We start from the raw sequence: 13,804 nt of genomic DNA on the forward strand, positions 1-13,804 counted from the left end.
ACATCCGGGGCGAGAGAAACAGAGTTAACATTTCAGGTCTGAAGAAGGGTTTCGACCTGAAACGTTAACTCGGTTTCTCTCTCCACAGGTGCTGCCTGACATGCTGAGTATTTTCTGTAATTAGAATAGGAGGAGGCTGCTTTGGTCAATAAACACTGGCATAGGCCAGTTGGGTTGAATGGCCTGTTTCTGTGCTGTAGATTCTGTGTACTCTTCTGATAGGTACATAAACAAATTGACTGTAAATTAATAAAACTTTAAAGAAAACTTAACAAATCAAATTATAATTTTGTTGTCCGAATTGATAATGTACTCCAGTCCCTGCGGCGCCCACTGGTCGCGGAAGGACTCAAGCGTGCCGGCGGACACCGCGTGCTCCATCTCCAGGGCCACCCGGGCGCGAACATGGCCGCGGAAGAGAGGCAGGCAATCGGGCTGGACCAATTGATGGCTTTCTTGGCCAGGCCCAGGAGCAGTCCTATGAGGAGGTAGTACATAGAAACATAGAAAATAGGAGCAGGAGTAGGCCATTCTGTGTAGTAGTAGATTCTGTGTAATACTCACAGGGCTCCACAAGCAATGAGCGCATGCGCCGCTTACGTCCGCCCTCTCGATTGCTTCGGTCTAAATCGATCGATCGGCAGAGTTTCAAGTGATCGATTAATCGGTCCTTTCGGCGTGACGTCAACAGGTTTCAAAATGGCGGCGGCAGTGAAGGAAAGAAACTTCCGGCAAGAGGCCGGGAGCTGAGCGCGAGCCGCAGCCCTCCCGCCCCAGGCCGATGGAAGGTGGGTCTCAGGACCAGCCGGGACCCGAGGAGAGAAGAAGCGGCGTTGCCGCCGACCCCCCTGGCCAAGCCCAGCCACCCGCCGCGCAACTTAATGGCGACCCGAGCGACGCTCCGGGCCCGTCCCCCTTCCGCAGTGTCTGGGTCCCGGCCGTGTCCCGAGCAGGTGAGAGCGGAGCGGCCCGCCATCGCCACCGCGATTTACTGGAGTCAGTGCGCCGCGTATCTGAGGCCCGAGTCTCTCTTCCCCTTCCCCATCTCCATCTTCACCCGCCCCCGCTTCCATTCATAGAAAATTTACGGCACAGAAGGAGGCCATTCGGCCCGTGGTGTCTGTGCCGGCCGAAAAAGAGCTATCCAGCCTAATCCCACTTTACAGCTCTTGGTCCTTACGGCACTTCAAGTGCATATCCAACTACTTTTTTTTAATGTGATGAGGGTTTCTGCCTCCACCACCCTTTCAGGCAGTGAGTTCCAGATCCCCACCACCCTCTGGGTGAAAAACATTCTCCTCAACTCCCCTCTAATCCTTCTACCAATTACTTTAAATCTATGCCCCCTGGTGTCCTGGCCAATATTTATCCCTCAATCAACATAGCAAAAACAGATTTGCTGATCATTATCACGTTGCTGTTTGTGGGAGCTTACTGTGTGCAAATTGGCTGCTGCATTTCCTACATTACAATAGTGATTACACTTCAAAAGTACTTAATTGGCTGCAAGGTGCTTTGGGACGTATGGTGGTTGTGAAAGGTGCTATATAAATGCAAGTCTTTTTATTATTGACCTCTCTGCTAGGGGAAATACGTTCTTCTTATCCACCCAATCTAGGCCCCCCTCATAATTTTGTACTCCTCAATTAAATCTCCCCTTCACCTCTTCCAAAGAAAATAACCCCAGCCTATCCAATCTTTCGTCATAGCTAAAATTCTCCTGTCCTGGCAACATCCTCATAAATCTCCTTTGTACGCTGTCTAGTGCAACCACATCATTCCTCTAATATAGTGACCAGAACTGTACGCAGTACTCTAGCTGTGGCCTAATTAGTGTTTTATACAGGTCAAGCATAACCTCCCTGCTCTTGTATTTTATGCCTCAGCTAATAAGGAAACTATCCCGTGTGCCTTCTTGACCACCTTATCTACTTGTCCTACCTTCAAGGGTCTGTGGACATGCACTCCAAGGTCCCTCTGTTCTTTTACACTTCCCAGTATCCTACCATTTATTGTGTATTCCCTTGCCTTGTTAGCTCTCCCCAAATGCATTACCTCACACTTCTCTGGATTTAATTCCATTTGCCACTTTTCTGCCCACCTGACCAGTCCATTGTTATCTTCCTGCAGTCTTGCTGCCTCCGCCTGCCAATTATACTGGCTTTCTTGCTTACTGATTAGAGTAGTGGTTCTCAAACTGGGGTCCGCAGACCCCTAAGGGTCTATAGAGACTTTCCAGGGGGTCTGCGAACTAATGTTAACGAGGAAATAAATGGGCCAGATCCCTGCTGCATTCAGAGGCGCAGGGAATGCACTAAACACCATTGATCGTTGGATAGCAGGACTCACACAAGGTTTGTTGAATTCATAGCTGGATAGAGACTCACCAGGAACATGGATAGCAGCGAGGAGGGGATAGTAAATATTGTTTGATGAACTATGGGGAAGAACAGAAAATGTGAAAGTGCTGATGTGAAGTGAGAGCAGCTTCATTCACAGATTGCAGCTTATTTCTGTGCTCCCGGTTAAGGTTGTAATTTCACAGAATTTATATCCACTCCTGAATTCACTAATTAAATCAGTAACACACAAATTGCAACTAAACCGCATTAAACTTTAAACTACAAAACCAACATTTAATCCCATCACACGGGAGGTTCCCAAACTGTGGGGCATGAGACGAGAGGATCAGATTCTGCAGTGAGAAAGCAGGCACACCCATCTCTCTGATATCTGTAAGTCAATACCTGTTTTCTTAAAAGCATTATTAAAACACTCTTTACATGCAGCACTTTCATATTATGAGTATTATATAGTATTATAATTTAGTGGGGGGAGGGGTCTGTGATTACTAATCCATTTGAGCAGTGGTCCTTCAACCAAAATAGTTTGAGACCACTGGATTAGAGCAAGTCTTAGTGAGAGAAAAGGAATGTTTGTGAGAACTCGGTGTGCCTTTTCAGAGATATTAAGCAACATTTTTAGAACTACTGCATTAATAGGTAGGAACAATCTGAAAATATGAATTACATTTCAATGCATCTCATCATGTGTGCATAATATCATTGTTATAAAAATAATTTTGCTTCCTTCATCCCCAAACTTCTGCCCAAGAAGCTTTTTGTAAAGAGTTCCCCTTTCAGGCATACCATATTGTAAATTGTGTGATGGAGTCGGAGTAGTTAATTTTCGCATGTTCCGAAAGCATATGTTTAAATTAGAAGCTTATTTTTTAATAAAACCGTGACTTTAGCTAATGAGTCATAGTCATACGGCACAGAAGGAGGCCATTGAGTCCGTGCCGGCACTCTAGTGCAATCCAGTCAGTCCAATTCCCCTGCTCTATCCCCGTAACCCTGCAAGTTTATTTCCAAGTGCCTATCCAGTTTCCCCTTGAAAACATTGAGTGTCTCCGCTTCCACCACTTCCGTCGGCAACGAATTCCAGATCCTCGTCACTCGTTGCGTAAAAAAGTTTTTCCTCACATCCCCCTGTATCTCTTGCCCAAAACCTTAAATCTGTGTCTCCTAGTCCTTGTACCATCAACTAGTGGGAACAGCCTTTCCCCGTCTAGCCTATCCAAACCCGTCATAATCTTGTACACCTCTATCAAATCACCCCTCAACCTCCTTTGCTCTAATGAAAACAAATCCAGCTTCTCCAACCTGTCCTTGTAACCAAGATCCCCCATCCCTGGAACCATTCTGGTAAATCTCCTCTGCACCCTCTCAAGGGCCTTCACATCCTTCCTAAAGTGTGGTGACCAGAACTGGACGCAATACTCCAGTTGTGGCCTAACCAGCGCTTTATAAAGGTTCAGCATAACTTCTCTACTTTTGTACTCAATACCTCTATTTATGAAGCCCAAGATCCCATATGCTTTGCTAACCACTCTCAATATGTCCTGCCACCTTCAGGGACCTATGCACATTAACTCCCAGGTCCCTCTGTCCCTGCACACTCTTTAAAACTGTGCCATTAACTGTATATTGCCTCTCCCTGTTCCTTCTGCCAAAATGCATCACCTCGCACTTCTCTGTATTAAATTCCATCTGCCCATTCTGCCTTTCTATGTCCTGTTGCAGTCGATTGGTATCATCCTCACTGTTTGCCACACCCCCAAGTTTGGTGTTATCGGCAAATTTAGAAATTCTACTCTGTATTCCAATATCCAGGTCATAAAAAGCAGTGGCCCCAGCACTGACCTTTGGGGAATACCACTGTCTACCATACTCCAGTCTGAAAAACAGCCATTTACCGCAACTCGCTGTTTTCTGTCCTTAAGTCAGTTCCGTATCCAAGCTGCCACTGACCCACCTATTCTATGAGCCTCAATTTTGTTAACCAGCCTTCTATGTGGTACTTTGTCAAATGCCTTCTGAAAATCCATGTAGACAACATCCATTGCAGACCCTTCATCAATCCTCTCTGTTTCATCATCAAAAAATTCAATTTGATTAGTCAAACACGATCTGCCTTTTACAAATCCATGTTGGCTCTTCCGCTATCTCCTCCCCCAATTCCTTTCGCAACCTGGGATGCAAGCCATCTGGACCAGGCCTTTCTAGTTCATCCAGTCTATCAATTTTCACCCCTTCCATTGCTTCTACCTTTTCCACTTCTACCGATATTTTGTCAGCATCCACCTCCTTAGTAAACACCGATACAAAGTACTCATTGAGTATTCTAGCCTTGCCCTGCGCCTTTAAGCTTATATCGCCACCTTTGTCTCCAATAGGCCCCACCCCGCCTCTTACTACCCACTAACTGTTTACATGCCAGTAGAGGATTTTTGAGTTCCCTTTTATGTTAACTACTCTCATATTCTCTCTTTGCCAATCTTATTTTCATCTTCACTTCCCCTCTCAACTTACTGTATTTGGTCTGGTTCTCCCTTGAAGAATTCACATGACATGCATCATACATCTTTTTTTTTGTTTCATCATCTTTATTTCCATCGTCATCCAAGGAGCACTTGCTTTGGTTCCCTTACCCATCCCTCTTATTGGAATGTACCTAGTCTGTACTTGGAACATCTCTTCCTTAAAAGATCACCCATTGTTTCGTTAGTTTTTCCTGTCAGTCTTTGGTTCCATTTTTACCCTGGCTAGTTTCTTTTGCATCCCATTGAAGTTAGCCCTATTCCAGTTTAGAAGTTCCACTCTAGATTGTTCCTTGCTAATCTAAATCTTATGATACGATGATCACTCGTACCCAAATGTTCTCCCACAGACACTTGGGTCGACCTGGCCCACCTCATTCCCTAGCACCATAAGAAACATAAGAACATAAGAAATAGGAGCAGGAGTAGGCCAATCGGCCCCTCGAGCCTGCTCCGCCATTCAATAAGATCATGGCTGATCTGATCCTAACCTCAAATCTACTTCCACTCTCCATCCCACCCGAACCTATGTGATCTCCCGGGAGAGGCGAAAAACCAGATTAAAAAACCCAATGGCCAATTTGGGAGAAAAATCTGGGAAATTCCTCTCCGACCCATCTAGGCGATCGAAACTCGTCCAGGAGATCACTCTGTCCCTGTATTTCCTGCAGTACTTACCTTCTGTAAAAGATGATCTCCACCCCAGCCAGGAACAGGCCCAATTTACTCTTGAAGGACTCCTAGCTGGCAGCCTGTTCCCGAGGTCTCCACTAATCCCTGTGAATAGAACCATCTCCTGAAATCGAACACAGAATTGGAACACAAGAAGTAGGAGCAGGACCAGGCTACACGGCCCCTGGGCCCGCTCCGCCACCCACAGGGCCATGACCGATCCGAACCTAGACTCATGTCCAATTTCCTGCCCGTTCCCCGTAACCCCTAATTCCCTTCTAGGAAACTATCTATTTCTGTTTTAAATATATTTAATGATGTAGCTTCCACAGCTTTCTGGGGCAGCAAATTCCACAAACCTACCACCCTCTGAGTGAAGAAGTTTCTCCTCATCTCAGTTTTGAAAGAGAAGCCCCTTATTCTAAGATTATGCCCCCTAGTTCTAGTTTCACCCATCATTGGGAACATCCTCACCGCATCCACCCGATCAAGCCCCTTCACAATCTTATATGTTTCAATAAGATCGCCTCTCATTCTTCTGAACTCCAGTGAGTAGAGTCCCAATCTACTCAACCTCTCCTCATATGTCCACCCCCTCATCCCCGGGATTAACCGAGTGAACCTTCTTTGTACTGCCTCGAGAGCAAGTATGTCTTTTCTTAAGTATGGACACCAAAACTGTATGCAGTATTCCAGGTGCGGTCTCACCAATACCTTGTATAACTGCAGCAATACCTCCCTGTTTTTATATTCTATCCCCCTAGCAATAAAAGCCAACATTCTATTGGCCTTCTTGATCACCTGCTGCACCTGCATACTAACTTTTTGAGTTTCGTGCACCAAGACCCCCAGATCCCTTTGTACTGCAGTACTTTCCAGTTTCTTGCCATTAAGATAATAGCTTGCTCTATGATTTTTCCTGCCGAAGTGCATAACCTCACACTTTCCAGTATTGTATTCCATCTGCCAAATCTCTGCCCACTTACTTAGCCTGCCTATGTCCCTTTGCAGGTTTTTTATGTCCTCCTCACTCACTACTTTCCGTCCCATCTTTGTATCATCTGCAAACTTTGATATGTTACACTCTGTCCCCTCCTCCAAATCGTTAATATAGATTGTAAAGAGTTGGGGTCCCAGCACTGACCCCTGCGGAACACCACTAGTTATTGATTGCCAGTCTGAGAATGAACCATTTATCCCAACTCTCTGCTTTCTGTTAGAGAGCCAATCCTCCACCCATGCCAGAACATTACCCCCAATCCCGTGATTTTTTATCTTGAGCAATAATCTTTTGCGTGGCACCTTGTCAAATGCCTTTTGGAAGTCTAAATACACTATGTCCACTGGTTCCCCTTTATCCACCCTGTATGTTACGTCCTCAAAGAACTCAAGCAAACATGACTTCCCCTTCATAAAACCATGCTGACTTTGTCCTATTAAATTATGTTTATCCAAATGTCCCGTTACTGTCTCCTTAATAATAGACTCCAAAATTTTACCAACCACAGATGTTAGGCTAACTGGTCTATAGTTTCCAGCCTTCTGCCTACTACCCTTTTTTAAATAAGGGTGTTACATTAGCAGTTTTCCAATCTGCCGAGACCTTTGCTGAGTCCAGGGAGTTTTGGAAAATTATTACCAATGCATCCACAATCCCTACCGCCACTTCTCTCAAGACCCTAGGATGTAAGCCATCAGGTCCAGGGGATTTATCCGCCTTGAGTCCCATTATTTTACTGAGTACCAATTCCTTAGTGATTTTAATCGTATTTAGCTCCCTCCCCCCCAGAGCCCCCTGTTTGTCCAGTGTTGGGATATTCTTAGTGTCCTCTACCGTAAAGACTGAAACAAAATATTTGTTCAGCGTTTTTGCCATCTCCATGTTTCCCACCATTAATTTCCCGGTCTCATCGTCTAAGGAACCAACATTTACTTTAGCCACCCTTTTTCTTTTTATATAACTATAGAAGCTCTTGCTATCTGTTTTTATATTTTTTGCTAATTTACTTTCATAATCTATCTTCCCTTTCTTAATCAATCTTTTAGTTATTTTTTTGCTGTCTTTTGAAGACTTCCCAATCTTCTATCCTCCCACTAGATTTGGCTACCTTATATGCCCTTTTTAGTCGAATGCTATCCTTAATTACTTTACTTAGCCACGGATGGCTGTCATTTCTTTTACACCCTTTTTTCCTCAGTGGAATATATATTTTTTGAAAGTTGTAAAATAACTCCTTAAATGTACTCCACTGCTCATGTACCGTCTTACCCTTTTAATCTATTTTCCCAGTCCACTCTAATCAATTCCGCTCTCATACCTTCATAGTCTCCTTTATTCAAGCTCAATACGCTTGTTTGAGATCCAACCTTCTCACCCTCTAATTGAATATGGAATTCAACCATGTTATGGTCATTCATTCCAAGGGGATTCTTTACTGGAACATTTTTAATTAATCCTGACTCATTACACAGGACCAGATCTAAGGTTGCTTGCCCCCTGGTCGGTTCAGTTACACACTGCTCAAGAAACCCATCCCTAATACACTCAATGAACTCTTCCTCAAGGCTGGCCTGCCCAATTTGACTTGTCCAGTTAATATGATAGTTAAAATCCCCCATAATTATAGCTGTTCCCTTATTACAAGCCCCAACTATTTCCTGATTAATACTCCGTCCAACAGAGTTGCAACTGTTAGGAGGCCTATAGACTACGCCCACTAGTGTTTTTTCCCCTTATTATTCCTTATCTCCACCCAAACTGTTTCACTATCCTGATCCTTTGACCCAATATCATTTCTCGATGACAGTGATTCCTTCCTTTATTAACATAGCCACCCCACCTCCCCTTCCTTCCTGCCTGTCCTTCCTGATTGTTAAATACCCTGGTATGTTTAATTCCCAGTCATGGTCACCCTGCAGCCATGTTTCTGTAATGGCCACAAGATCATACCCATATGTAGTTATTTGTGCCGTTAACTCGTCTATTTTGTTCCGAATGCTACGTGCATTCAGATAAAGAACTTTCAAATATGTTTTGTGACACTTAGTTCCTGCTTTTTCCCCTTTTACTACTTTACCTTTTACTCCATACCTTCTGTCCCTTCCTGACACGCTCTGGTTTTTAATTCCCCTACTGCTACCTAGGTCTATGACCTTCTCCGTTGTCATTTTTATTATTTGCTCTCTAGAAACCTCCCCCCCCCCCCCCCCCCCACTAATTAGTTTAAAGCCCTCTCTACAGCCCTAGTTATGATTCGCCAGGATTCTAGTCCCAGCACTGGCCAAGTGAAGTCCGTCCCAACGGAACAGCTCCCTCTTGCCCTAGTACTGATGCCAGTGTCCCAAGAAGCAAAACCCATTTCTCCCACACCAGTCTTTGAGCCACGCATTTAACTCTTTAATTTTATTTATCCTAGCCAAATTCGCTCATGGCTCAGGTAATAATCCAGAAATGATTACCCTTGAGGTTCTGTTTTTTAATTTGACCCCTAGCTGCTCATACTCCTTTAACAGAACCTTCTTCCTTGTCCTATCTACGTCGTTTGATCCAACATGGACCACGACAACTGGATCCTCCCCCTCCAAGTTTCTTTCCAGCCCAGAAGAGATGTCCTTAACCCTGGCACTGGGCAGGCAACACAGCCTTCGGGACTCCTGCTCTCGACTGCAGAGAATCCTATCTATCCCTCTAATGATACTATCCCCTACCACTACAACATTTCTTTTTACTCCCCCCTCATGAATGGCCCCCCGTTCCACGGTGCTGTGGCCAGGTTGCTCGTCCCCGCTCCCGCCCTCACAGGGAGTAAGAACCTCGAACCTGTTTGACAAGAGCAAGGGCTGCGGCTCCTCCAACACTACCTCCTGGATCCCCGTACCTGCCTCACTCATAGTCACACCGTCCTGTCCCTGACCATGGACTACATCTAGATTAATTTCATAGGTGTGACTACCTCCTGAAACATAGAGTCCAGGTACTTCTTCCCCTCCCTGATGTGTCGCAGTGTCTGAAGCTCGGTCTCAAGCTCTTTAACACGGAGCCTGAGTTCCTCTAGCAGCAAACACTTATCGCAAATGTAATCACCGTGAGCCTCAATGGGGTCCACCGGCTCCCACATTTCGCAACAGTAACACATCACCTGTTCACCCATTTCTATGTAATTAATTAAATTTCTCATTAGTTATGAAGACCCTCTGCCCCGATATAGATGATGAATATCACACCACTATTTAATAGGACTTACCAACTTATAAGGTATAACAGAGAAGGAAGAGGACCTACCAACCAGCTGATCACCTACCTCCCTTTTGAAAGCTGTCTGTGGGGCCTGTTAGGTTGAGTCGTCTCGCTGCTCCGCTTCCGCAGTGCTGGCTAAGCCTGAGAGTGGGAAACAAAACAGAACAGAAACACCCCCTCACCTCCCACTTGCCCGAACTCTCTCACTTACCAAACTCTCGCTTCACTCAACGCCACCACACTTGCGCTGCCACACTTGTCCCGCCCCTTTATAAACCTGGATTCTACTTCCGGTTTAAACTCCCCAACAGTTTAATTTACTTTAATAAATTAAACTTACTTCATAAAATTAAATTTTCCTTCACTTAAACTCACTAAATAAACTTAAATAACTTTTCTCTCACTTACCAAACTCTTGCTTCACTCAACGCCACTGCACTCGCAATGGTTGGGAGTTGGGCCAAGAACATACTGGTCAAGGAAATTCTCCTGAACACATTTCAGAAATTCCTCTGCCTTTACCCTAGCATTATCCCAATCGATATTTGGGTAATTAATGTCCCCCAATATCACCACTCTATAGCTCTTGCGATTTCCCTGCAGATTTGCTCCTCTACCTCCCTCTCGCTATTTGGAGTCCTATAGGATACCCCCAATAGCATGATCATACCCTTTTTGTTCCTCGGCTCTAACCAAATGGATTCTGTCTTTGTCCCCTCAAGAACATCCTCCCTTTCCAACACTACAACGTCTTCCTTAATCAGCACTGCCACCCCACCTCCCTTTCTTCTTCCCTATCTTTTCTGAACACCTTGTACCCTTGAATATTAAGTGCCAGGTCCTCACCATTTTTAAGCCATGTTTCTGTTATTACCACAACATCATATTGCCACACGGCTAATTGTTCTTGTAGCTCACCAACTTTATTCACCACACTTTTTGTGTTTACGTACATGCATTCTAAACCCATTTTAAAAATTTTCGTAGTTTGCTCCTATCTAATATGGTACGCCTTCTGCCTCTAGTGCTATTTTCTTCTCTAGTACTATCCAACACTCACTCTTTTATGCACTTTATTCCTCTTTTCTACTCCTACATGCTGGTACTCATCCCCCTGCCAAGCTAGTTTAAACCCTCCCCAACAGTACAAGCAAACCTCCCCACTAGAATATTGGTCCCAACTCTGTTGAGGTGTAACTCGTCCGGCTTGTACAGGTCCCACCTTCCCCAGAAACAGTCCCAATGCCTCAGGAATCGAAAGCCCTCCCTCCTGCACCATCTCTCAAGCCACACATTCATCTGTTCTATCCTCCTATTCCTGTACTCACTAACACGTGGCACTGGGAGTAATCTGGATTTACTACCTTTGAGGTCCTGCTTTTTAATCTCTCTCCTAGCTCCCTATAGTCTGCCTGCAGGACCTCATCCCTCGTTCTGTCTATGTCGTTGGTACTGATATGGACAAGAACTGTTCACCCTCTCCTCTGAGTGTCCTGCAGACGTCCAGTGACCTCCTTGACCCTGGAACCAGGGAGGCAACATACCATCCTGGAGTCACTTCTGCGGCCACAGAAGCACCTGTCTGCTCCCCTAACTATCAAATCCCCTACCACTATTGCTCTTCCACTCTTTTTCCTTCCCCCGCCCCCTGTGCAGCTGAGCCACCTGTGGTACCGTGGACTTGACTTTGGCTGCACTCCGCAGAGGAACCATTGCCCTCACCAGTACTCTTGAGTAGCTGAACAATGCGTATCAAAGAGATTCCAGGTTTGATTTTGGTCTAACCTGAATAAATTGTTGTTGGCCAGGCAGTGGTAGGGCCGCAATAGGTTTGGAAGGGAGGGAAATTAGGCTGGGTCTCGCTCTTGCTCACAATCTGGCAATTTGTACTGGAATTGTATGTGAGCTTTGATTGAGGACAATGTTTGGTGTCAGCATAGCTCAGTGGGTAGCACTCTTGCCTCCTGAGTCAGATGGCTATGTGTTCATGTCCCACTCCAGGGACTTGAGTACATAATCCAGGCTGACACTCCAGTACAGGACTGAGGGAGTGCTGCACTGTCAGCAGTCTTTTGGTTGAGATGTTAAACCGAGGCCCTGTCTGACCCCTCAAGTGGACGTAAAAGATCTTGGGCACTATTTTGATGAAGAGCAGGGGAGTTCTCCCCAATATCCTGGCCAATGTTTATTTCTCAACTAACATGACTAAAACAGATCATCTGATCATTATCTCATTGCTGTTTGTTTTACCTTGCTGTGTGAAAATTGGCTGCAGTGTTGCCTACATTACAGCAGTGACCACGCTTCAAAAGTACTTATTTGGCTGTTAAGTGCTTTGGGACATCCTGAGTTCATGAAAGGTGCTATACAAATGCATCTTCAGGCTCTTCAGTCTGTGATTGTCTTGTTTCTCTTCCCCAGTCCAGTAGCCTCCTGTCGATCACTGTCAAGGTTCATCCGTGGATAATGGTGACTTGGCTGAGGTAATGGAAGGTGCTCGTCACGTCATCTGTAAAATCATATCCCAGCAATGAGTTGCTTCAGGAGAGGAGGAGACGCATTGGCATGTAATGTTGATATGCAATTTGAGCTTTAGACCCCCTCGCCCAGTTCCAAAAAGAGCCTTGTGTTTGAACAAATGGTTATTTGATGAACCGATGGACTTTTTTCAGAATGTGGCTGTTGAATCCATGTAATATAGATACAAAGTCTATACGCTGGCTTTTCATGTGGCTGATGAATTAACATGAGGTATATAAAACTCTTGTTTTTTAAAAAACAAATTGGTTTTGGATATCCTAAGTGGAGAAGATGGTTTCGCTACTTGATTACTGAGAAAACTGTAAACTAATTGGTACGTTGTTTCTGCTGTGGTATGTGAGTGGTGAAACTGTTATGTTGTGGTTTTTAGTACAGTTAAACCTTGTTTGTTGTTCTCAGCCTAGTGATACTTTCACTTCCTCTTTTTACAGTTTCACCCCAACCAACCTTTAGTTAATGAATTTGCTACCTTGCACACATGAAAGTGGCAGTGACAAATCCACCACCTAATTAATTTCCACATTGACATAGAATCCCTTGGAAGATGGAGTCTTGCTCTGCTTCAGAGTTAGTGTCGGTCTTAACACTCAATTTACACCACGCAAGTTGAGTGTTGGTGCAGCGCCAGCATCACTTTGCACTGACACTAAACTACTTGTAGTATAAATGCATTCCAAGAAACCTTGGAGATCTAGACTACTGTTTTTCAGTATAGTGAGTCAGCATATGTTATCAACATTTTATAATGCAACTTTTAAAAATAGTTCTTCGTGCCCTACTCATTGAAATGTTTCCTTTTTAAACATTTACGGATTATTCCAAAAAGCTTTGTCAAATAATAAATTTCGAAGGACCATAACAAAATTAGCAAAATTGAAGCCCATGGGATTAAAGGGGCAGTGGCTGCATGGATACGAAATAGGCTGAGACAGAAAGCAGAGCAAACTACTGAATAGTTGTTTTTCAGACTGGAGGGAAATGTAGAGTGGTGTCCCCCAGAAGTTGGTTATTAGGATCACTGCTCTTTGTGCTGTGAGGAAAAATGCCGGGAGAGAGCAGGCTGTGAGGAAAAATGCTCCGTGGGGTGGGGGCGGGGGGGCGGCGGTGGAAAGAAGCTTCTTGTTCCAAATTAATGCGCTTCTGCGCAGCTTCCGGCCATTGGCAGGAGTCACTCCGATTATGGACTTGGGTGCAGGGGCATCATTTTGAAGCTTGTGAATGAGACAAAGCTTGGAAAATAAGTAAACAAGGAGGCGGATAGCAGTAGACTTCAGGAGGACCTAGACAGACTGGTGAAATGAACAGACACATGGCAAATTTAATTTAGTGCGGAGGTGTGAAGTGATTCATTTTGGAAGGAACAATGAGGACAGGCAGTATAACCTAAAAGTTCAAATTTTAAAGAGGATACAGGAACAGACACCTGTGAGTTCGTGTACACAAATCTTTGAATGCGGTCGGACAAGTTGAAG

General features: G+C 44.7%; 1 protein-coding gene across 1 annotated transcript in view; it reads left to right on the forward strand.

Moving 5' to 3' along the window:
* The first annotated feature begins 672 nt into the window (after positions 1 to 672).
* Positions 673 to 13,804, forward strand: part of LOC147122642 (TBC1 domain family member 14-like) — a 96,082-nt gene continuing 82,950 nt past the window's right edge. The window contains exon 1 of the mRNA XM_086008335.1: positions 673 to 953. Coding sequence (XP_085864461.1) covers positions 782 to 953 — 172 coding nt within the window. The 5' untranslated portion in view covers positions 673 to 781. The remainder of the gene's footprint in view (positions 954 to 13,804) is intronic.

The sequence above is a fragment of the Somniosus microcephalus genome, chromosome 2, assembly GCF_052327205.1.
Source record: "Somniosus microcephalus isolate GS21.2 chromosome 2, FLI_Smic_1.0, whole genome shotgun sequence".
NCBI classification, from domain to species: domain Eukaryota; kingdom Metazoa; phylum Chordata; class Chondrichthyes; order Squaliformes; family Somniosidae; genus Somniosus; species Somniosus microcephalus.